The sequence below is a fragment of the Crocuta crocuta genome, unplaced genomic scaffold (genome assembly GCF_008692635.1).
Source record: "Crocuta crocuta isolate KB4526 unplaced genomic scaffold, BGI_CrCroc_1.0 scaffold26, whole genome shotgun sequence".
Taxonomy (NCBI): domain Eukaryota; kingdom Metazoa; phylum Chordata; class Mammalia; order Carnivora; family Hyaenidae; genus Crocuta; species Crocuta crocuta.
In genome coordinates this window covers 4,966,367-4,992,893 of record NW_027532249.1, presented here as the reverse complement: position 1 = coordinate 4,992,893, position 26,527 = coordinate 4,966,367, and the positions used below count along the sequence as shown (strand labels likewise).

Below are 26,527 nucleotides of genomic sequence, written 5' to 3'. Positions count from 1 at the left end.
TTCCCCTTCTCCCCGCCTTGCCTCTCCCTCCCACCCTCCCTCCCTCCCTTCTTACTTCCCTCTCTCCCCCTCTCTCTCAAAAGAAATAAACATTTTAAAAATACTGTATTGACAATTACTGTATGTCTCCTGGTACATACGTGCAAGAATATTACTAGGAAATATACCTGGAGGTGGGTCACATGATACACGCTTCTTTAACTTTACTAAGTACTACCATTACCAAATTGTTTTCCAAAGTGGCTATACCAGTTTCCACTCCCACAAGCAGTGTGTGGGAATTCTTACTGCTCTATATCTTTCCTTGTTTCTGAAGAATATAAAAGTTCATTTCAAAGGTGATTACTGAGCTTTGTCTAACTGATTCGTACTTTAAAGAAAAAAGTGATGGAATTATTTTCCTTATAAGGACAGTGCTAAAACCATTTAAATGGCTTTAAATTTCAGATTTTTAAAAGGAAACTGCATGTATCTATGGCCTATTAAATCTTATGCCTCAACTGAGAGTTAAAAATCTAATATGTCTAGAAAAATCTAATTTTGAGGGAGGTCACTCAAACTTTTATTGATTTTTTTTTTTTCCCCCTTCTAGTGCCAGGCGCTGTTCCCACTGAATCCATCCAAGGAAGTACTTTTGAAGAGAAGATATTTCTTCAGTGGCGGGAACCAATTCAAACATATGGTGTCATCACATTATATGAGGTACTATACACATTCATCACTAATTTAATATTTTATTATACTTTCTACGATAGCTAGACTTCTGGTATTTTTTCAATTGCATAATGGCATCATGTCTTGGAAGAAGCTTAATGCCTTTGACAGTTATAATGGTGACTGTACAGAAGCCAAGAAACACAGAATTTTTCAATGATGTATCATTTCAGGATGTATATTTACAATGCTTTGGATGTTTCTAGACTATATGCTTTACATGTAAAGACGCAACATAATATTTTTTAAAAATCACCTGTATTAAAGACAATAAGTATTTTGTCATGGGCATTGATTAGGAGGCAATCACATCTTGCTAGCTATAAAATATTTTACTACTGAATTATATAGAAGAACAGTGATTATCCAATTAGCAAAGTCAATAGACATTGTCTCAAGGGTAACAAGTGATAATGTCTTTTGGTTTCTTAGGATTAGCAAAACATCCTTTAGACTTCCGTGACATAGTTTTGTCTACTGAGGCATATCAAATGGTTGAATGATAGAGAGCAGAGAAGAATTTGATGAATTGTTCGAGAAAAAAAATCACAGCAGTAACAGGGTGACAGTCTTCATCACATCTGTACGGGCATCATTTCCCTGTGCCTATTGTCATAGAAACAAGCAGGTGCATTTTTTTAAGCTAGCATTTATTTGAATGCAAATGTAGCAAAATTATATGTTGTTAGGTTTCTAAAAATCGCGGCCATCCCTCTAGCAGAATCTGTGCTTGAATACCTCTCAGAGCTCCTGACAAAAGCCTGAGCAGATTAGCTGTCAGTCAGACAGTCATCACCAGTAAACCCCGCCCTGACCCAACGAGCCTCACATTTATGTTTCCTTATACCTTTTGAAAATTTGTATTGAAATGCAAACAAAAAACAAAAAACAAAAAAACAAAATAATGTTTTTCATTGAAAGCTAAACAAAGAGAAAAGAAAAAGTTGATTTTCATGTTAAGTTATTGGTGTCTGTTCATTGGTTGCCTCGTTGTGAAAGAACTCAGTGTTATGAACTTCGATGGCTCAGCTCTTAGAGAACTAAGTTTTATAATCAAGTCAGACAAGTTCATATTCTTTTCTCAGGGATCAGAATCATTTAGTTAACATTTTTGGCCCCGTGACCATTTTCTGATCTCAGTTTTGGAAACTCTTACCTAAGAATAACAGAATTTTATTAGAAAAGATAAACAGCCTCTGAACCAATGTTAAGTTCCAGGAAATAAGTCCATCTGTCCTAGAAGCCACATGTTGCTGCATAGACAAACAGAAGATAATAGCCAGATTCTTTCTTTCTGATCCCACTGAACATACATCTTTGTGTAGTAAGTAATTTTAACATGAAAAGAATAGGAAAATAACTCAAAAGAAGAAGCCATTAATCTCTCGGAATTCAGCAGCCAGGGTCTCCCTGTTGAACGTGGATCTAAATGCTATTATAATGGGGATACGTGAATGTGTCATAAATCAAGGTTTTAAACATCAGATATAGGTAGGTAGAGCAGGCTTACTAGGTTTTTTTCTAGGTTCCAAAGGGAAAATGTCAAATGTATGAATCAGACTTCAGTTATTAAATGTAAGTCTTCTGACCACCAGATCTTTCTCCGTCTTTCCCCTGTGCTTTCCAGAAGTGGGAAAGGGGGTTTCTGTTTTCATGAGGTCTCACAAGGGAGCTCTTCTTTAGCCCAGATACAAGGCATGCTGTGCCTGGCCTGTGCCTGAATCAGTGACGGCACACCTTCCTCCTGGAGCCGAGGACTCTTGTTGAACCAGACTTGGTTCACAGGCTCTGGGGACTGACATCATGCTAAGGAAATAGAACAGTTGTCCAAAAAAGCAAAACAAAACAAAACAAGAAACCAGGGATCTCAGGTACAGTACATTCTGTCATGGACACACATTTGACTATAGGTAAAAACCAGAAGGCAAGTAAATTATCCTAATTGGAGAAAAACTGAGTAACAAATGATTCAAATGTTTTCTTAGGGCAGGGAGCATGCCTGAATCCTTTTTGCAGGAAAGAAGAGAAAACAGGTCGAATGTAGTAGATGTAAATGACCATGCTATGGGTTCAGGTTATTTTCAGGTTCTCTCTTTACCTCTTACGAAAGATACACCAAACCTTTCATGATTGGAAAATGCTGACATCATCGTTTTCTGCCAGACGTTTTGGCAATTGACAGCATGAAAGCCTTCTTCTGATCTTAACTCTTTGCCTCTCTGTTTTATTCCTAAGGTCCATCTTCAGCCTTCTGGAATTAGCCTTTCCTTTCTCTTCTCCCCTCCTTGTTCCGGCTTTAGCCCTTCCTATCCCTTGCCTCTTGACCAGCCCTTTATTTTTATCAGGGTTATCTGCCTAAAACCTAGACTGACATTTACAGCCTTCCTCAACAGCTATCAAAATTTTTATTTTATTAAATTAAAAATGTAGTATCACTCGCTGAAGGAATATTTTAAGTGCAGAAGTATTCAAAATAATATCCTTGCTTCCCTGTTGCACTTTACAGAGGTAACAACTGGGTCATGTCCTTCCAAAATTTTACAAAGTAGAAATGATAGTGCAAATTCATTTATGAATAGAGATCAATAAAATTTAATAAATATTCACAAACCCAGCATTTTTTGCAAGAATAATATGCCATATAAGTCACCTACCTCACATCATACAAAAAAAAAAAACCTACCAAATGAAGCCGTGTTATAAACACAAAACCTAAACTACCAGAACACTATAAGAAAAATAAAGACGATATTTCTATCATATAGCTTACTATGTTTGACATAAAACCAGGACTTTCTATCTTAAAAGATTGACAGATTTACTTACATAAGTATTTAAGCTTATGAATGACAAAAGATACCACTTGGAAAGTCTAAGTACAGACAGAAGACTTGGAGAAATTATTTTCAACGTTTATAACAGTTGAAGGGCTGTTGGCTGCAATATACAGACGTGATACAGATTGATAAGAAATAGACAAAGCATTCCATTAGAAGAATTAGACGAAGGATAAGAGGAGACAACTCATAGAGAAAAAAAATCCAAGTAGCATATAAGCATGTGAAAAGGTACCTACAAAACCTTACTAATGATTCAGAAATGAAATCAAGTGTCACAAAAAGTTTAAGTTTGTATAATATCAAGTGTTAAACAGTGATCTGGGGAAATGCTTATGACTGTTGGTGGGAACATACATCTCTTACGTAGACAATTTGGGAGAACCTTTCAAAATTGAAACATTGCATATCAAGCCTATTTCTGGAACTTTATCAGTCAGTAATACTCCCAAACACACAGTACACAGGGATATATATGTGTCCAGGCATCTATCTATCTATCTATGTAGATATATATATAGATATGAATCAATTTAATGTATAGAGAGTATAAAGTGCAGTGTTGTGTGGGCACGTAGCAAACCACATAGATTGTTCTGAACTTGTCAAATGATTGAGGCATTGAAGAATCAAGAGTTGAAGACATGTCAAGATCCGAACCTGGGTAACTGGGCTCAACTAATCACTATTGACTGAGATAGGTAATAGAGNAATAAAATTTAATAAATATTCACAAACCCAGCATTTTTTGCAAGAATAATATGCCATATAAGTCACCTACCTCACATCATACAAAAAAAAAAAACCTACCAAATGAAGCCGTGTTATAAACACAAAACCTAAACTACCAGAACACTATAAGAAAAATAAAGACGATATTTCTATCATATAGCTTACTATGTTTGACATAAAACCAGGACTTTCTATCTTAAAAGATTGACAGATTTACTTACATAAGTATTTAAGCTTATGAATGACAAAAGATACCACTTGGAAAGTCTAAGTACAGACAGAAGACTTGGAGAAATTATTTTCAACGTTTATAACAGTTGAAGGGCTGTTGGCTGCAATATACAGATGTGATACAGATTGATAAGAAATAGACAAAGCATTCCATTAGAAGAATTAGACGAAGGATAAGAGGAGACAACTCATAGAGAAAAAAAATCCAAGTAGCATATAAGCATGTGAAAAGGTACCTACAAAACCTTACTAATGATTCAGAAATGAAATCAAGTGTCACAAAAAGTTTAAGTTTGTATAATATCAAGTGTTAAACAGTGATCTGGGGAAATGCTTATGACTGTTGGTGGGAACATACATCTCTTACGTAGACAATTTGGGAGAACCTTTCAAAATTGAAACATTGCATATCAAGCCTATTTCTGGAACTTTATCAGTCAGTAATACTCCCAAACACACAGTACACAGGGATATATATGTGTCCAGGCATCTATCTATCTATCTATCTATGTAGATATATATATAGATATGAATCAATTTAATGTATAGAGAGTATAAAGTGCAGTGTTGTGTGGGCACGTAGCAAACCACATAGATTGTTCTGAACTTGTCAAATGATTGAGGCATTGAAGAATCAAGAGTTGAAGACATGTCAAGATCCGAACCTGGGTAACTGGGCTCAACTAATCACTATTGACTGAGATAGGTAATAGAGTAGAAAGAAGTAGAATTTAAGGGCCCTGTTAAGAAGTTTGGTTTTAATATTCAAGGACTTCCATGATCAAATTCCAGTTTACATTTATTACTGTGTCCCCCATTATTTTTCTCCTGGAATTTCTGGAATTTAATGAGCTATGTATATGGAATTTTAATCTATCACGCCCACCTGCTTTTCCTCATTTCCTTCTTTCATCCTGACACTCTCCCTTCTTCTCTCCTCCTCTGGGACTTCTACTTATCTTCGAGTCTTTCATTCAAATACTGTACTTTGCCCTGAAATATTCTGGGTTCTTTCCTCTCCCAAAATCAGATTTAATTATTCCTTCCTCTGATACTTGCCTCTCCATTAAGACTGTATTTAACACTGGCTGAAATTCCAATCAACTCATGCTCCCTAGAAGATTTTGAATCCCCTCCTGGTCAAGGATTGCATGTTATTCCATTGCTTGGAATTTGCTTCTCTATGAATCTCTTAGTTTAGGACCTGAGACTGCAAGTAGAAGAGGGGAAGATAATTTGGGAATATTTTAGTCATCTACATACAAATTGGAAGTCACCCAGTAGAAGCAGCCATTGACCCCATCTCACCTAACTCTCACCCCCCACCTATGTTATTTGCATGTTGGTCCCCTTTTGACTTGGGGGAATCCCATAAAATTGCCTGGACCCGACATGGAACATCAGTGTTCTGCAGAGAGGCTGCATAAAAATTGCCTTCGCCCTCAGCCACAGTGCAAGTGTGGAAAGAATCCCAAGCCTTCCTTCTGGGAGTTTCCTGCTGCTTTACTACAGCCTGCTACTTAATAGGAACTTCATAAACATGAGTTGAATGAACAAATGAAAAAAATACATGCCAAAAGGACAGGATACAGTACCTTTGGGTATGAGTGTAGTGTTGTTTTTTTGGTGTTCATTACAGTACTTGCTCAGATAAATGTATATGGGGCATTCACTCTACTGCAGGTGTGGATCCTAGAATTGATTGTTCCTCTTCCTGAAGAACTGGTTTTTTATTCCTGGTGTTCAAATTCCCAGGGCTCTGGATGGCTTTGAGGGGGATCGATGACCTTTCTGACATTTTGTTACTGCATATACATAACATACTTGCTTGTTAGGGGTGTGTTAGACATGAGGGAGAGGAGCCATAATTTTTAGGAGTGCATGAATTAGTGTGCACGTGCAGTTTTATGGGTGGGGAAGAGAGGATCTATCAGTTTTAGCAAATTCTCAAAGGGCTGTGCCTGAAAGATGGTTACAAAGCCCCTTCTAGCTCATCCTATTGACCATGGCCATAGGTGAGTACAGTGGAACTCTGCTCTGTGGTCAGTGTGGCGGAAAGCCACATCCCACATTCTACTCGCGGAAGTGTGAGCATTTATGTGAGCACATGCACACATCTCCTCTCCCTAGGAGTCTTCTTAGGAAAATATCTACTGAGTGCCAACTAGTTACTCATCACAGTGGGCTCTGGAGAAAGAATAAGACATTGGTCACTCCTCAGAGAGAAGATACAATTACATGAAAAGTTCCAGTTCCTTTGGCATATTTAGATCATGATTTAACTACAGAAGAGCTTTCACAGTGCTCCGTGATATATGGCCAGATGAACGGTATGAATGCAGTCACAGCATCAGGCATTCATCTGATCCAGTGATCGTGAAGCCAGATTTTGGAAGGTTTTCCAGAGAAGTAAAATGGGAACTTTGGCTTCAGACATGGGTAGGCAGACATGTTTTGCTCCAATCTCGCCTGAATTCCCAGTGTCTTTGAAAGCATTTCTTTTTCCTTTTTATTTTCCTTTTTGTTTTCTTTTGATTTCGGTAACAGCTCTGTCTATTGGCTTTTTGGCTCATTTGTTGGTTTCACCTCCTCTACCATTGATTACATCAAATATCAGTGTTCTCCCTAAAATCCTTTCCCCAATGACCTCATCCATTCCTAAATAATACTGTTTCAATGCTGATCACCCTCACATTTCTATTTCCAAGCCAGACCTCTCAAATCCCAGTTTATATAATGCACGATATGTCCACAAGCCAACAGTTAATTTCCCCTCATTGATTCTCAGTAAAGTGGGGCCATCTTTTGCTTAAGCCCAAAATATGGATGCTATCCTTGATTCCTCCATCTTTCTTCTGCATTCATTCTGTCATGGAGTTCTGCCCATTTTGACTCTCTGATAAGTCAGTTCTCTTCACTCACTGCACTCTTCACTGTGCTCACCTTAGTCCACTGCACTCGCACAGGCACTGTAGGTTTCCCTCGTGGTCTCTACAGAAGCTCCCGGTGGCCTCCCTACCGCCCTTACTGCTTCCTTCCAGCAAACCACTTCTTCCCTTGGCAGCTAACATGGTCTTCTCCTAAGGGCAATTAGATCGTTTTGTTTGCACACTTAAAAATGTTCAAAGGCTCTCCCTTGTATGCATCCATACTTATCTTAGAGTACAGAGTGCTGCATGGTACGGCACCTGCCTACTCCTCCAGCCAGTGATTGAGGGACCACGCTCTCCTCACCTGCTGGGCCACAGCCACATGGCTGGCCACTAACTGTGCACAGAATGCTCCTGCTTCACGGCCTTAGCTTATGCTATTCTTTCCCAAACTCCTGGGACAGCTGGCTGTCTCACAAAGTTCAAGTCTCCTCAGATTAACTGTCATCCCCTCACTGCCCCCTCCCCAATGATTCTTGGTGGCTGAGCATGTATCCCTCTCTGCCCCCAACATGTGTGTTGCATCTTCTGAATTTCAGATTTTTTAAATTATTAATTTACCTACTGCATCTCTCCCAGCTCTACCCACTGAAGTCCAGTTTCTTAACTACCTGGGGGCAGGACCTGTGTCCATCTGCTGACCATGGTGCTCACAGTGGCAGTGTTATCGCATCAGTATTTGAATGGAATGAATGAATCAGAGTAGGTAGAGACAACAAGCCACAGATAGCCCTGTCATGTTCCGGGCAGGTGAAGTTCATGAGCAAAAGCAGGGTAAGAAGAGTCCAGTGTTTGTGGTACAGTAAATCTTTATCCCCCAAGCGGGACAGAAGGTGATATAACAACATGGTGTCAAGTATTCAGAAACAAGCTTCTAGAAGAAGATGTCAGCAGGTCTTTAACCCAGAGGTAAGGAGTTTGGACTTTGTCCCATGTATGTTGTGTGCCATTAAACTTTTTGGTAAGGCAGTGAAATGAACAAGGAGATGTACCTAGTCCTGACGGGTGGTGCTAGTCCTCATTTTAATTATCTCTCTCTTAATTATTAAATTGCTCTCTACTTTTCCACCAGACTGTTAGCTTCCCTGGGACAGGTACCGTGTCCCAGTCACCATGTGAGATCCCAGCTCAGAGCACTGGGCTTGATGTACTAGGGACATCCAGTGAATGGGTTTTGAATGGGTGAATGAATGAATAAACTTTGGGGGAGTGCATACGCCATCAGAGCTTAGATCTGCCCTCTCTGAACTATCTTTTTCTTGAGAAGTGTCAAAATGAGGACCAAGTAAGCAACTAAGCACACAGTGGTGACAGCACTAAAGTCCCTCCCACAGCAGCTGGTGGTAGACTCTGTCTTGTCTCTCAGAGGGAAGTCTGCTAGAGGGTTAACGACAGTTATGCCGTTTGACTCTGACAGTGGCATGCACCGCGGTGATTAATATATACAGCAAACATTTTCTTGCCAAAGCTTAGATGATTCGATCTAAATATTCTTCCAGAGAGGTCTCCTTAATTATAATGACATGGTATAAATATAAGAAGAAAGAATGTCAATTATCACTTCGTATAATAACAGTGTTAGTGTTCATGCACATAAATTATAAGTAAGTTTACCTATTTAAAAGCAAGAAAAGTGCTCAGTTTTGCAATTTAAAACTTTTGAATATGCCACATTTAAAAATTATGTCATTACAACCAGTAGAAGTTAGTAATCACCACTAAAATGCATTTTCGTGAATAGGTGATGAACTACTTATAGTGAAATTCTTTTAAAAATCATTTGAAAGGGCACATTTAAAGACACCTATGTTATATTTATTTCCACGCATTCCAGACTCATCCAATGTGCTTTGAACACCTGGTATGTGGCAAAGCTATGAAAGCTTCTAGAATGGCACTGCCTGAAGTGGCAGCTCCTGGTCGCGCATGGTGATGTAAATGTAAATTTTAGTTCATTAGAATTAAATGAATCAAATTTTCAGGTCCTCAGTCTCACTAGCTGAGCCACATTTCAAGCAACCTGAGACTGGTGGCTACTGTCCTAAATAGTACAGAGGAGAACATGCCTATCATGACAGAAAGTTCTCTTGAACAGAGTTGCTGTAAAGAAAAGAAGTAAATATGACCCGTCACGAGCACCACAGTCATACCATCAAGAGCTACTGACACGTGTTTAGGATTTATTTTGAGAGCAGACATCTTTGCCCACATTGATGAACACATTTAAAAGTGGCCTTGTTTCCAGCAGACAATAATCCTATTCAGTGCTAAGTCAAACTGGCCACTGGCTGAGAGATGAGGCCTTCTCCTTGTAAGGTCCTTATCCGTTTGAGCTAGTTGTACATTTTGTGATGCTGTTTTAAGCCAACTGTAATGTAGTTTTCCAAAGTGACATTTTGAAAGCAAACAACTTCAAGGTATTAGCTTAAACCCGAGCTCATCCTTTATGTTCTAATCTACTGGCTTTCAGTCCCTCTGTCTATAAAAGTAATCACTCATAACAGTTTTGGCTGAATTCCTGCACCCCTTCACTGGATCCAGGATTTGAAGAGTCTAAGTGAGTAGAGGAGCTTATCATAAAGCATCTGACAGTGCATACATCACAAGCGTTTATTGGATAAAGATGTGATCCCCGTCCATCTGCTGCAGATATGTTATCACATTCTTATTCTCTTGCAGATCACCTACAAAGCAGTCAGTTCCTTTGACCCAGAAATAGACTTATCCAATCAAAGTGGAAGAGTTTCAAAACTGGGAAATGAAACCCATTTTCTATTCTTTGGACTGTATCCGGGGACCACGTACTCCTTTACTATCCGAGCTAGCACAGCTAAGGGATTTGGACCTCCAGCAACAAATCAGTTTACCACCAAAATATCAGGTATTATATATACATTCATGAGTTATGTCTTTTCTCAGAAGTTGCAGTTTTTTGTACTTTTTTCATTCCCATTGTCAAGGACACAAAGCTCACACCTACTTATGTGTTGTATGCAGGTTAACACTTCAGTACATAAGAAAACCAGATTCCTGGAATTGAAGGAATACTACAAATTCTTATAATTTGGGAGCTTAAGATCCTCCTGCATTAGGAAGTAGCCATATTTTTATCAGTTTGCATCAGAGGATGTGAGCATGGGTGAAGGTTCTAGTCTTTATGCTCCTGTTCCCTTCACAGTACAAGTTACAAGAGCAGCAGCAGTGTTTGAAAGAGCTCTGCAATGAGCTGTGAATGACTGAGTGCTCAGCAGAAAGACAGCATTATATGGAGTCTGCTTCCAGAAGGATCAGCCTTCCTTGGGACCTTCACCTTTAGTAGCTGCACATCCTTTGCAGCGACAGAGGGGTGACACCTGACACAGCCTCCAGCTTTTTGCTGGTAGAGACTCAGTCACACCATCCAACCAAAGACAAAATTTGAGAAGAATTTCTGGGCATGTGCAACTGTGCAGAAAATGTCTTTGAGCTTCAGTCTAGAGGAAATGGAGTTGCCATCTGTTGTGGGATTTGTAACAGCAATGAACACAATTCATGGACATTCCTTTTTTCCATTGTTTTCCCCTTTGGGTATGAGTGGGGGAAATATTTGAGTTTTGGCTTTGCCTGTTTTGGTTGGGGGTAGATGAGCAGGAGGGGGGTGAGGGAAGTAACTTTTTTAGTCAGTCAGTGTTAGCTACATATTTAGCCTAATTTTAATATCTACTGTCCCTTATTTCTAGTTCTTGGAAAGTTTTTTGCTTAGAATCTGAGACGGGGAATTGCTCACAGCTAGAGTACTCTAACCATTATTAGGTTTGGACATTTGGTTTTAAGTAGTGATAACTTACGGTGAAATTTTTGATCATGTAAGATTTTATTTCTAAGCACAAACCTGACTTGAAGTTTAATATATGTTGATATTTCATAGAAAGCATTAGATGATAACAATATGGGGAGTTAGAAGAAGAGGAAGCCCTTGGGAGGTTAGGAAATGGCATAGTTTGTAGAGCTGAGTGAGTAGAGGGACCACTAGATTTGCAATCAGAAAATATGGCTCCTGGTTGTAATTTCCCATGTACTCTTCTCTGATCTTGATCAAGTGCATTGATACCTGGATGTAATTAAGACGATATCATCTGCTACTTGAATTTATGATGGAGATTAAGACAGGAATGTGTGTCAGGATGTGTATCTCCAAGCCCCCCCCCCTTTTTGGTAATTTTCCCCTATTTGAAACTATATTTCAAAGATTACTATCTTTTTTTAAATGTTAATTTTTGAGAGAGAGAGACAAGAGTATGAGCAGNTTTGCAATCAGAAAATATGGCTCCTGGTTGTAATTTCCCATGTACTCTTCTCTGATCTTGATCAAGTGCATTGATACCTGGATGTAATTAAGACGATATCATCTGCTACTTGAATTTATGATGGAGATTAAGACAGGAATGTGTGTCAGGATGTGTATCTCCAAGCCCCCCCCCCTTTTTGGTAATTTTCCCCTATTTGAAACTATATTTCAAAGATTACTATCTTTTTTTAAATGTTAATTTTTGAGAGAGACAAGAGTGTGAGCAGATGAAGGGCAGAGAGAGAGGGAGACACAGAATCCGAAGCAGGCTCCAGACTCTGAGCTGTCAGCACAGGGCTCCTGATGCAGGGCTTGAACCCAAAAACTGTGAGATCGTGACCTGAGCTGAAGTTGGACGCTTAACTGACTGAGCCACCCAGGTGCCCCTTAAAGATTATTATCTTTAAGAGGATGTTCTTTTAGAAAAAATAATTCATTTTATACTACTTTTGTTATGTAAAAATTCTGGTTGATATGAGTCTGACCACTGTTAGCCCAGCAAGTTTATACAGTTCTACCCAGAAACAAAGACAGTTGACATTTTAGTTAGCCTGCACAGACTCATCAAGAATAACTGTTTTATTTTTTATAGTTCAAAGAAAATTACAGTTTATGGGCCCCAATTTTCTACTTTCATGGACCTCAAATAGAGAACTATTCTCTATACAAAATGTAATTCTGTGTTATGAATCGGAGTTAATTTTTAATAGAATTGGAGTTAATTTTTAGTGCTGAGAAAATCCAATAAATGGAAATGAGATATAACCCATGTCTTTTACATAAAAGCTTTTTATATGTAAGAGATTTTTAAAACTATGTTTGTAAAAAAAAAAAAAAATTGATCTCTAGTGTTCTCATCAGGTACCTCGCACCTGTGGGTCTTAAAAGGACTGTGTGCCCTCCCACATCACAGCCTTCATGAAATGATTTCTCTTGTCCATGGCGATGACAAAATTACTGAAGAGCTCTGTCGTTATCTTCTCATAATAAGACCGAACAATCTAGAAAACAAAGAATGGACTTGGAAATAGGAGTCACACAGAGTGGAGAAAAAGAACTAACATTTGTAGAATTATATTTGCCTGGCTGTCTTTATTATCTCTTTGAATTCCCATAATAACCCTAGAGGGCAATTTCTCCTCTTTTGAAAGAAGAGTAAACTGAAGTTCCAGAGATAATTGATGTCCCTACGCTCTTATGCTGATTAAAACAAAACAACAAAAAGTCAAACCCAAGCCTTTCTTACTTTAGTTCCCTTATCTTTTCCATCTGCCTGCTCTCCCTGAGAGCCCACTAGTGGTCACTGATTTCAATAAGCCTCTCTGGCTCCCATAGTCCCCTGTAGATGCCTAGATCTCTGGCACACAGAAAGTCTACCATCTTGACTTAGATAGGCGAGCTATAACATTCAGTCTTATGATCCTAGTGATTATTTCTTAAATATGCATTTAAAGTAATTTTTAAAGAAAAACATTCCTACCAATAAGTACACAAATTCTACGTGCATAGCCCGCTGACTACATCCATTTAGCAAGAATGCAAATCAAGACATAATGTTACTAACACTGCCGAGCCCCCTCATACTCTCTCCCAACTTAAACTCAAGATCAAAGAAGTCAACATATATTGGTCCTAGCAATGTTTCCCGATATTCTGTGTAGGGCATATATGTAAAGGCTGCCTGTAGTCGGTTCATAGCTGCAATGTAAGTGCACTGTGTTCATAATGTTCGTTGCAAATGGAACTAGGAAGGAAACCAAAAAGATCAACCAGAAATAATGAGTCTTCTGTCTCACACATTCTTCCCCCAGCACCCTCTATGCCGGCTTATGAACTGGAGACCCCACTGAATCAAACGGACAATACAGTGACAGTCATGCTGAAACCCGCACACAGCCGGGGCGCACCTGTCAGGTACTGAGCCGAGGAGGGGTGGGCTGGCCCTAGAGAGATAGAAACTAAAATCAAACTGATTGATTTCTTGAATGTGTTTTCTGGGGATTTGCTACAAACATCAGTCAGCACGTAAACCCAATATCTTTATTAGCTCTAATTAGATCCGAGAGAGAGAGTGCTTTGAAGTGGGGTGATCAAGTATTGTGTATGGAGTTTGATTCTGATGCAAGGGCATTGTTCTTTGAAGAAAAGGAACAAAAGCCATAGTCTGTAGAGAGGTGGCTCTACTTCTAAAATGTAATCGCTTGGGGCGCCTAGGTGGCTCGGTCAGTTAAGCGTCTAACTCCAGCTCAGGTCATGATCTCACAGTTTGTGAGTTCGAGCCCGGTGTCGGGCTCTCTGCTGACAGCTTGGAGCCTGGAGCCTGCTTTGGATTCTTTGTCTCCCTCACTCTCCGCCCTTCCCCGACTCTCATTCTGTCTGTCTGTCTGTCTGTCTGTCTCTCTCTCAAAAGTAAATAAACAATAAAAAATTTAAAAAAGAAAAAATAAATAAAAAGTAATTGCTTGCTGCAATTTAGTTACCTGAGGGCAGATGACGTTTTCGTCTTAAGCTGTATTCCGTAAATGGACCTTTGTGGGTTTTTTGCTTGTTTGTTTGTTTACTTGGGAGTTTACGTCACTTAACTTTTGGTAAATTGGCTAATTTCTCCATTGAATAAGTGGTATATATTTATTTTTTTAAAAGAAACAGATGATTGGAAAGAGCATTGTGAAGTCTTTATTTGAACATATTTAAGTTTATTACCAACATGTAGGCCCCATTTCTCATTCCATGATGATTTATACAGCTGAGAAATTACCAAGTGTAACTTTTACAGTGAATGAATAAAATAAATTTATTCTGCCTAGGAAGGAGCAAAGGAATGCCTGAATAACTCTTGAGTATGAACTTGTCATAAGCTCATTAATCTATATAAAAGAAATTTCTACTTGTTTCAGAGGGATTTAGATATTCTGTACTATCAGAATAGATTCCCTTTAGAATAACCTATTATTTTGAATCACGTACTTCAAGGAAACATTTACATTCCCATTTAAGGCTATCTACGGCTTGTTTGCCATATTCCTTTTGAAGAGTTTTACTCCATTACCCTTTTGAAACCTGGCTCTTTTTGATCATGTTTTCACTACAATATCATAGGACAATCAGTTGGGCGTCTTTCTACCTGATAAGATATGTACGAGTTTCAGTTCACAGAGTTAGGAGTAAAAACAGAAGAGCATTAGTTGATGGCAAAGTCAGATTAGGGTAGGATCAAAGAGATTTTCATTTGAGAAGTCTACATAATTTTAGTCTATTCTATTGTTGAGTTACTCAACATAGTAGTAGTTCATGTAAGGGATTTAGGACTACCATTCCTAAGTACAGTTTGTGAGAACACTGTGAAATAGGTGAATGTTCTATTCTGATTATAAGATATTATTACTGCTAGAAAAGTGTAGCCACCAACATTTCCTTGGCCCTTTGGGTTGACTTGTGTGTGGCATTGATGTGTTGCTCAATTCTAAATGACCCAAGCCACACACTCATTAGATGGTTGACCAAGATCCAGGTGTACCTATGGCCGTGAGTCAGACTTGATTTCACTCCAGAAAGCTAAAATATTATTAAATGACAAATTAATGCTCTGGCCATGGCCTTGAGAGCATCATTTTCTTGTGACCAATTTAACAGTTGCCCAGACTCAGCAATGTGGGCTCTTAGGACAGGGGTCAGTGTTCTCCTCCAGAAGCATCATGATAAAATAAGAAGGTAGAGGCCACTCACTTTTAATGCCTCCACATGGAAGTAATCTGAAATCCTAACCACTTCTCCAAAACAGTCAGTTATTCCCTATTCTGCTTTATTCTCACATAAATTCCTTTCCATTTTCTATTCTTCTTGCCTCTTTCCTTCAAACCCCTTTCAGTCAGATTTTCATCCACATCTCTGTGGAGATCTTTCTATGTCAGAGTTTTCAAATAATATTCCTTTGGGCAGTCTACATCAGCCCCCTCCCCAATTCTCCTTTCCTTATTTTTTAGGAAGTGTTTCTTGCAGTCCAAACTACTATTCATATTTTCTATCATATGCTTTGTTGTTTTCTTTTATATCTTTCTGGTTCTTTTTGGAGACTCGGGAGCTTTAACTAGTTAGTTAATTGGAGATATCCTTAGGCTGTTTATTCTTATGTTATAAAAATGCACATTCAAATACTTGTCCGAGTATCCAAAATATATAGCTTTACCACAGTTTTGTATCATTTCATGAGGGCCAGTCTCTGACTGGGCTAAGATTTCGGTTTATGTTAGCATACCTTCCTCCACAGCTGTCTTGATGCTCTGTTTTCAAGCTCTAAACATTCCTTGAATTTGCCAGGATCACTTTTCATTCTGTCTCTATTATGCCTTCTTCCACAATGTTAGCATCTTGAAATTAACAAATCTCCTATCTATGTAGATTCAAAATCAGTGCTTATGGGAAACTATTAAGTAAGCATTACAGGCAAACCCCCTACAGATACCACCTTAAGTGGAAGGGTGCTTATCTTCAATGGGTAAATTTTGTTGGCATAAATTTGAGAAGGGAAATTATCTCGACCTCACCTGTCAAAAAGTTGTTTGTTTTGTTTTGTTCTGTTGCAGAGAAGTGAATATTCTCTCCAAAGGATTTGGTATTATAGTACAACATAATCGGACTGATTATCCATTGAGTCGATGTAAGACCAATATATCTAGAAAGACTAGTTTGGAAAAAATGTCCATAATACTCTCAAACTAAATGGGGTATATGAAAATTTTCAATTTCATTTAATGTTTAGAAAAATAAGAACTCTGATTAGGGAATCACAGGGACCTAAAATATAAAGCCATAATGTAGATTAAAACATTTGGACACATCTGGAAATTTGCAAAATGCACATGTAATCAAACTGCAATACAAGAAAGCTTTTCCCAAATGATAAGATAAATACTAGAAGAAGGAGGGAAATGAAAGTGAACATCTGTTTGCTTTCCTGGATTTTGCACAGTATTATGTGCTCAAAAATACTGTCATTGTGCCATTTCCAAAACCAGCCCTTTCAATTGATTGGATTTTTCTTTAATCCATAATCGTTGGTGTTAAAAATTCAGTCCTACTTCATTTAGGCACTTCACTAAGGAAGATGGTTCTGCATTAATTCCACTATAAGCCCCCATTTTGCTTAATGCAGATTCTTAAAATTGCACTAAACTCTCAATGTAAACGATTGTAGTCTTTTTATTGATCAACACATCAGCTCTGTCACATAAAATTATTTCAGTCCTGAGCTAGCCAAGAAGAACAGAAATTCTATCATTCCAGCTAGTAAACTAGCACCTAGGACAGAATTCTAATGTCTGTTCATGGATTCCATTTTTTTTTCTTTAAGAAGACAAGGAAAAGCTTAATTTTCTTTGACTCACTTAGAACCACCTCATTTCTCTCTCTTCTCCTCTCCACTGTTCATTACATGTAGACACAAGCCTACAGAGAAAATCCTTGTAATTTGCCAGTAAAATAGCAGCTCTAAATAAGGAATGAGTTTTACACAAACTATGTGCTCTTCTTGCACTTAACAGAAATGCTCTCTGTGGTTTTACTCTTGTGATATATGTATGCTATGTGCCATAGCCCTCATTAATGATGTTTTATGTGTTCTAATGGTCTACAACATGAGACTCCATCACATGGTTGAGCCCTAGGTGATGGTGTTTTCAAATGACTCTCATTTTTGTTCTTTAGGCATTGTTGCTTCAATTTATTCATAACTGTTTGGGAGCTATATGTCTTCTTAATTAAAACTCAGCGCTTAAATGTGTTAATTAAACATTCTGATATTCATTTCAGTAAAATGTTAGAAAATTACCATTTTAAGTACTCATTCTTTGATTCATTCATTCAAAAGAAACTACCAAATGGGGAAAACATCTATTACAGTTGTTTGTCCATGGGGATGGGAAGGGGGGGCAGTCATCATAGCAACAACCAAAACATTAAAACTGATGGCCTTAAACCTGCGAATATGCTTTTAATTGATGGCAGCCACCTTGTTCTTCTAACAAAGCTAACAAAATAGTCCTAATTATTTTAATGCTGTACTTTTATTGTCATGGGTAACTTCTTATACTATGGTGGTCTTCGCAATGAACGCTTCCTCGACAGTTATATTGAAAAAGCAATCTGTGAAGAGTTCCCCTTACTGAGAATCAGGGCCACAATCTTAAAGCAAATAGAAACTTCAACTGCATTATCAATGGGGAAGAGATGAGGGCACAAGGAAGAAATGGAGGAAGTATTTTGTCTTATTTTTTTAAAGCATGGGTCCTGGCAAGTAAGATTTCAAATGAGATAGGAAATGTTTTCTGCTCGTAGAAGACACGCATAAATGTTTTATTCATCCACAATACTTTTGATTTTTTGAAAAAAGACCTATACCATATAAAAACTTCAGCTTCATATATCAATTGAGAATTTATTTATTTTCCTATAATATAGCCAGATTTTTATTAACTAGATTTCACCTTGAATTCATTACCGTGGTACACTTTACCAATATGTGGCATTTCCATTGAACTCCTGTCATTTTTCCCTGGTGCTGCTTTGCCTTAAATAGTTAGCCAGGAGAATGTGTACAGATCTTAATGCTTCATTGTTAACTTCTAGTTTTGCTTACCTAAACTACTCATCAAATATTCTTTTGTAACAAATCAGACAGATAATTAAAAATGCATTAAAGAATGCTGTTTTCTCATAACTGGGCTCTTTGTCCTTTGAAAACTCTGTGCTATGTTCTTAGAACAAGGTGAAGAATGGGTTTTCATTCCATTGAGGATAGTCAGTAAAGTGATTGTGTTTTAAGAAAATTTGTTACACTTCCTAGAAATGTCTGATTTGATCCTGGAGCTATATGGAAAATGAGATTTATTCTTCTTTGTGGCCATCAGCTTGCACTCATGTTCCCGGCTGGTTGTCACCCAGAAGTTTTTGTTAAAGGGATTCAGCAAGAGAGTGTCAGGAAGTCTGTGAAAACTGCCACCTCAGATGGACGGAGAAACGAGTCTTTTGATAATAAAAGCAAGGAGAGGTCATTATGACTAATGAATGATAGGCGATAATTGTGCATTTTGTTTGAAGAAGTTTCCTATATTAGAAGGCACCTGGGTGGCTTAGTCACTTAAGTGTCGGACCCTTGATTCCAGCTCAGGTCATAATCACATGGTTCGTGAATTTGAGCCGCATTCAGGCTCCATGCTGACAGCACAGATCCTGCTTGGGATTCTCTCTTTCCCTTCTGCCACTCCCCAGCTCTCATGCTCTCTCTCTCTCTCTCTCTCAAAATAAATAAATAAACTTTTTAAAAGTTTTCTATATTAGAAATTATACTTGTTGGCATACAATTAGTTATGGTTTAGAAAGTTTTATATTTGGATGTATGGACCAAATACCAATTTTAAAAAAAAAAAAAGGCTTTTTCTAAGGCAGCAATAACCCGTTTGATTGTGTACCATCAACAAGTCCAAGGAGAGACATGTTTCCTCTATGAGCACCACCTGCTTAGACATCCCATTCTCTTTTGCTTCATGCATGGAGCCTTTGAGCAAATCAATGTGATGATCTTGTCCAGTGTCTGTCATGCATGTATGTCATGGGAAGGTATTTGCAGGGGAGGTTAAGTGAATGTCAGAGGATAAATAATGGGTAAGACAGACGAATTCCAAAAGGCCAGGGAGGACTGAGCAAGTTGGCCTCATCTGGGAATGGGAAGGGTGTTAAAGTTACGTGGGGGATGAGGGGGTAGGGAGTCACAGGGAGATCAGGGCTAGATTGGGCACGCTTATGCTCCATGCCCAGGAGTAGAGATGTAGCCTTCAGGCAGTGAGTGGCAAGGGGAAAAAAATGTAAGGAAGATCAGCCCCGCGGTGGGGGATGGATTAGCCAGGGGAGGAACCTAGGAGGGCTTCCTAGCAAGTACAGCTGGTGGGTGCACAGACCCCCACCAAGGTTCCTTTTACTGGGCCCAGTTAAGACATAGCTAACCTTTAGGCATGAAGGGAGGAGGTCTGGTAAGTGCCACATGCCAGTATTTATTAGAGACAAGACTTAAAGGAATCAAAAACATTTAGTCCTTTTTACAGGAAAACACGTATTAACTAACCAAAGCACATGGTGATATGAACTGTTTAGAGTATTGTTAAAGAGGACACTAGAACACGAGAAATTAAAAGCTAGTCTTGGCAGTGACTATCTAGTACTTTATTGGACATTACTAATTGTATGACTATTTTTAAATAGAAGTTTTCATAAGCAGTGGAAATATGGTGTTAATTGTCCTATCTTGCTGAGAAGCTTCTGGATCTTTCTCTTTTGGCCTCTCTCTAACTTCCTTTTACTGCATCACCCTAAGCCCTTTGCCCGGAGCCTGTGCTAGTTGCTTTTATGATGATTATTATTTGTACTGGGTTGTGGCTCCAGTGTCTGCTGAATAGACACAGTAGTGTCATTGCCTACTGAAAGCCAGAGTGCAAAGCCTTCTCTGAGCACCAGTACACTTAGTGGATGGCTGTGGCTAGTTCTTGGCTGGGGCCAGGAAAGACCCAAGTGTTTGATTGTATCAGATCTTGTTTCTGCTATGCCCAAAGGAATCCTTGCTTATCTCTCAAAAGATAGGTGCCTGGGATCGGAAATACAGATTACATGAAAGCCTTTGAATATCACATAGACTGGAGGCCAAAGGCTATTCAAGACTGTCTCCCTAAAGGTGACAGCAGGTAGTTCTGCGCCTTCCCTGACCCAGACTGACCAGCCACCCAGAAACCGTCCATCAGGGTGACAGAGGTAGGCATACAGATTGATCTCATTTTCCCCTGAGCATAGAGAAAGGTACATGCTGCTTCTTTCCCCCATCTGTCTGCTCCATCTAAATGTTGTGAAATCATTGACAGATAGTCTTGATTGTATACGCAGAGCACCAAAAGGTTGTAAAGGCCTTGAACTGAACACTGCTTCCCCTTAGTTATGAATCACACAGCCACCATGCCATTTGATCTCAGGAGCTGCTGGGTTTTCCTAATCACAGTTATTGATTCCAGGGAATCTAAGGGATGAATTTCTAGAGGTGTTCTGAGCTTAGACTGATGATAGCCTTGGGGAACGAGGAACTTAGAAACTTTGACAAAGACTAATTGATTTGACTATAGATGCCTCACTTTTACTTTTTTAAAGTGCTAAAATCACATACAGTTGAGAGAGAAGATCCCAGGTTTTCGAAGAGGCTTGATCAAGGCATGTATGGGGCAGAGAGAGAAGCCCAACCAAGAGTGCTGCTTACAGCCACTCGCTTTCAGAGCTGAGGAGCGACCCAGAGATGATCTGACCACTTACCTCACGTGACAGCACTTCTTAATCCTATTTTGGGGACATAGCCCTATAAGGAATGATGTTTTATATCTCCTCTTAGTGGAACATTTTATCAACCAGCACTTACAAGTACCTTCACTATAATTATTTACGGTGAGAACACCAAAGCACACGAAAATTCTGATATGCCTTCTGTTTCACCAAAAGTGATTTTATTAAGTGTATTATTATATGATGCTTGACAATCATCTGTATTTGGTTTTCAGCTGCTTAATTAATACTCAGTTCCTCAATCTGTTTGGTAGCACAATGATAGGGAGCAGTGTGAGTTTTCCCATGTCACCACATCCCTTTTGTGTTAGTTATTCTCTGTTACTCCACTTTCTCTGCTTTGCCCTGAAAGTGTTTTCCTGACCAGTGTCAATTTGAGTGTCTTCTGCTCAGAGTTCTCCGCGATTACCAGTATTGAGTTAAAATTCTTACCAGATCTAACCTTGCAAGTGTTATAGGAAATTTCAAGGTTGACATTTGGCTATTATTATTTGTTCATTCTTCATTCTTTTACCAAATATCTACTCATAAAGACAGGTCAAAAAGTCCAGAATACTCAAGGAGCATCCAGCAGAGGACGAAATCCCAATAAGCAATCAGGATATGCTCTTTAGGCTGAAACGCAAAAGAGAAGTCAGAGGTGGCCAGTGAGGGGTAGATGCTGGTATAGGTCCACCCAGAAGAAGAACAACCTGTAGAAAAGTGTAGAACATGAGAAAGTAAAGAGATGTAAACAGTGGTCATCTTAGTAAATACAATTAAAAGCACACATATAGAAGAATGAGGTTTGACCAGCACTCAGGAGTATTAATTAGATTTATGCATTTAATGCTGAAAGTGAACATTTTCCTAGGCTCATCATTATGTAAAATAGATGTAAATGTAATAGAAAATGCAAAATGATCACAAAATGATTTTCATAATTTAGTTCCTGAATATCATTCAGTACCTCAAACCTAATTAAGTGTGCAATAAATGTTTATTGAATTGAACCTCATCTTCTTCTTGTGAGCAAAAGTAATTATCACTGAAACTTTTGTAGATAAGAAGCCAAAGGACTGAGGGGCGCCTGGGTGGCTTAGTCGGTTAAGCGTCCGACTTTCGCTTAGGTCATGATCTCGCGGTTCGTGGGTTCGAGCCCCGCGTCGGGCTCTGTGCTGACTGCCAGCTCAGAGCCTGGAGCCTGTTTCAGAGTCTGTGTCTCCCTCTCTCTCTGACCCTCCCCTGCTCACGCTGTCTCTCTCTCTCTCTCTCTCTCCTAGAAATAAATAAAAATATTAAAAAAAAATAAAAAAGAAGCCAAAGGACTGAAATCTCCTTTTAACTGGTTGGACATATCAGGAAGGAGAAGGATTTTAATATTTTCATCCCTAAATAAAAGGTTAACTACCACGTCCCATCCATATACCATAGAAGCATGAAAGAATATCCTACCTTTACCCTTGAATCAATTTGTTATTTTTTTTAACTAGAAGAGAAATTCAGAAAAGCTACTTTCAAATAAGCCATTACTCCAAATTCACGTTCCATCAGGAAGGTCCCTAAGATCTTGCACGTCTGTACTGACTCCTTTGGACATTATCCTGCTTCTCAGTTCTCAAGGTCACTGACACCCGCCTCTTTCCTTCGCTCTCTACCGTCGCAGCACTGCCTCAGCTCATACGTTTGCCTTTCTTGGTTCTCCAGTTCCCACCGCACAGCATGGCCGCTGGGGTCTTTGGCTCTCCAGCTGCAGAATCCATCAGGGTTTCGCCACTGCCCTCAGGATAGTTCCAGACTTTGTTTCATGTGGAAGGGGTCTATCATCCAGGCCCTTCCTGGGTCAGCCTCCCTTCAGGCCATCCTCTGGCTGAAAAGATGTAAATATACACTCCGCACTGAGAATATGCCAGGTAGCATTTGATGTATTTTCAGCACAGAATCTTTTCTTCTTCCCTCCTCTGTCTGTCTGCCACCCTCAACACACGCAAATCATGGGACTGTAGGATTTTTAATGGGACAGTGATAATGGTTGCATTTGCACATTTGGCCACAGAGGAAGGAAAACTGACCCATGAGGCTTCCTGGAAGAAAGTTAACAGGTCCTCCGGGTGGGTGTGTCAGAGGTGTGGCCCGCACTAAATTCAGGGGTTATTGGGTGGAAGGAGGCTGGCAGGTGCCTCCATGGTACACTCTTGCGTTTTCTCCAAATAACTGAGGTTTTACTTAGAGTGAGTGGAATCTGATATTTCTAAATGTAAATCATTCATAGGACTTCATCTAATTAAAAGAACACTCAGAGGCACCTGGGTGGCTCAGCTGATTAAGCATCCAACCTCAGCTCAGGTCATGATCTCACCGTTCAGGGTTCAAGCCCCGCATCGGGCTCTCTGTGGACAGCTCAGAGCCTGGAGCCTGCTTCATATTCTGTGTGTGTCTCTCTCTCTGTGCCCCTCCCCTGCTCATGCTCTTTGTTTCTCACAAATAAATAAACATTATTTTTTTTTAATTAAACAACACTCACCATGGACCAGAAGCCTTGGGTTTGTGACATTGGGCCATCCTGTGAACTTTCGAGTCTTTCTTCAGTTCTGACATTGGAGTCCATCACAGGCTCTGCCTGTCTCACAGCATTGTCATGAAGACTGATACAGGCAACAGTTCTCTGTAAGCTTAAGTGCTCAAAAGGGTAGAACTATGGGAGAACCAGGGTGGCTGAGTCGGTTAAGTGCCTGACCTCAGCTCAGGTCATGACCTCTTGGTTCATGAGTCCAGGCCCCACATGGGGCTGTCTGCCGTCAGTGTGGAGCCCACTTCAGATCCTGTTTCCCTCTCTCTCTGCCCCTCCCCTATTAGTGTGTGTGTGCTTGCTTTTTCTCTCTCTGAGAAATAACATTAACAAAAATTTTTTTAAGGGGTAGAGCTATAATATCAGTATTTGCCTAACAAAGCATGTTGACTGGCTTGCTGTGTAGTCTTGATTCCTTTATTCCCTGCTTTTGGTAATAAAACTTCAAATGTATGTACATATGTATGTATGTATTTGCTTATATTTTAGAGAGCATGCGCACAAGTTGGGGAGAGGGGCAGAGAGACAGAAAGAATCTTAAGGAGGCTCCGTGCTCAGCTCAGAGCCCAGTGTGGGGCTTGATTCCACGACCCTGGGATCGTGACATGACTTGAAGTTAACAGTCGGACACTCAACTGACTGAGGCACCCAGGCACCCCATAAACTTTAAATTTCTAATCATCACTTCCCTTTAACTTTTTTGTCCATATACTGTGATTGTCACTTAAGTAAGATCTATGTACTAAAGGTAACTCATATTTTCACAGTAATTTTATGGAAGCTGTAAGAGCTGAGTGTGTGGTATTAATATTATATATTCATTCTGTAAAAACATCAAGGTTTCAGAAGACCTTTTGTTCCCTCAACCACTATTGGTTAGAGTGGTTACAGATAATAGCTCTTTCCTGGGAAGGAAGGTGCAAAGGTATTCAGAATCATAAACAGTGCCACCAACCACAGTGTGCAGTTTGATGGCCCCAGCTTTAAATCCTGGTGTTTGAGCTGTAACTTTGGATATGTTGATGTAACTTTTTTGAGTCTCATTCTCCTCATCAATTAGATGTGAGTAATAATCTACCTCAGAAGACATCTGAGAGAATTAATGACAGTCAGCCAAGCACTCAGGATGGTATCAACACAGATGTTATCTGCTCAAGATAGGAAAGCTTCATTTATTTATTATTGATGTTATTCTGGCGTCTAATGATGGCAATAACAATAACGAGATGATGTGGTGACCCCTTTTCTTCTGCCTACATCTTGGGAAGTTTTCCAGGTCCTACTATAATATTCCTGAATCTCAGTTATGATCTGAGCAGTATGTCATACCAGAATAATAATTATGATAATAAAAAGTGAATAATCACTGAGACTTGGAATGCATAGCTATAATGCACCAGGCCAATGCCTGGTCCTTCATGAAATGATTTCTAACTGTCAAGAGCAGACTTCTCGCAGACTCTAGCAGCCACATGCACAGGAGGAACAAGGTCTAAGGAGGTGAACAGCCAGCGCTCTCCTGCGCAGCACCGCGTGACCAGGGAAGCCATGTGAACCTCAGGCACCCGCCTCCTCCTGGAGTCCTGCGTCTCCCCTCCTCAGCCCTCAGACATCTTCTCTGCAGATTCTCTCCGGACCCAGACTGGTTACACCTTCCTTCACAGACATGACCACTCCACAAATTAATACCCTCTCTTCATTGTCTCTTCCAGCATTAAGAAAACATATGAATTACACCTTTAATTTTAGGTTGTGATCATCAGAATCTTTGGGATTTATCCCTGTTACTTAATTCTTAGAAGTTAGGAGGGCTTTTCTTTTTTTAGTGTTTTCTTCTTCTTTTTTTTATTTCTTTCTTTTTTGGAGAAGCCCACCTCCATTAGAGTTTACTCAGTGTTTAACAGTACAGCTTCGAACACCTGAAGGACATGGATTAAACAAATTTGCTTTAGGGTTTTGGATCGTTGTAATCAAATTAATGAGTCATTTTTTTGTTGATGCGTATGTTCTTTTTCATTTCACCATTCTTAATAGTCTTCAGAGAATCAAGAAAAAAGATACCATTTCTTTTGAAATGCTTATTAGTGGCTTTTTAGTTGTTCCCTTTTATTTATTGAAGAAATGAGAGCTGCAGGACCATCATAAACCCTCTGGGCTAAATGTTCTTTTGCCAGTGTTTGAACCTTTTGAAAGGCTCTTTTTGGTGCTAAAATTGTTTTAGGAAAAGAGTTCTAAGTATTCGACTTCCAACCTAACTTTTTTTCTTTCTTTGTCAGGATACATGTAGTCTCAAAGACCAGAATGTCATTCAGTGGTAAAATTTCAATTTTATATCACCATATTGGCTTGGGTTTTTTTCTTTATTACTTATTATAGCTGAGTTGCAACAGTGTGTGTTAACAAAAGGTGCTAAGTCTCTTATTACCACCACCACCACCATGCTTCCCCCCCTGATTTCAGGTGAATTTCATTGTATTAAAAAATAATACTCTAGATTCCTTTACCGCCAGGAAACAAAGACCATTTTTATTACTATTGCTTCCAGGATGACAATGTCAGTCATCTCTTTGAAAATTCATTTTGGGAACTGAGTTTGTTCTCCAAGAAACCTTGAAAAGAAGCTTTAAAAATGGCAGGGGAAGATAATAATAATAGAGTAGATGAATTTGAGCATTTATATAATGAAAATTTAACTTTCCCTCAAACTCCATTTCAAACTTGCTTTTGTGCATGAAAATACAGTGCACAGCTTTCCTTCCCCTATTTTTCAAACGTTCTTCCCTTCACCAGTAATCTCCTCTGAAGGATTCTATGTATTAGATCAGAGCTCCAGCCTTAT

General features: G+C 39.2%; 1 protein-coding gene across 4 annotated transcripts in view; it reads left to right on the top strand.

Moving 5' to 3' along the window:
- PTPRM (protein tyrosine phosphatase receptor type M) overlaps positions 1-26,527 on the top strand; it is a 588,144-nt gene that overhangs the window by 286,445 nt on the left and 275,172 nt on the right. For all 4 annotated transcript variants that reach the window (XM_077778076.1, XM_077778074.1, XM_077778075.1 and 1 more), the window contains exons 8-10: positions 593-702; positions 10,124-10,325; positions 13,583-13,685. In XM_077778076.1, coding sequence (XP_077634202.1) covers positions 593-702; positions 10,124-10,325; positions 13,583-13,685 — 415 coding nt within the window. The remainder of the gene's footprint in view (positions 1-592; positions 703-10,123; positions 10,326-13,582; positions 13,686-26,527) is intronic.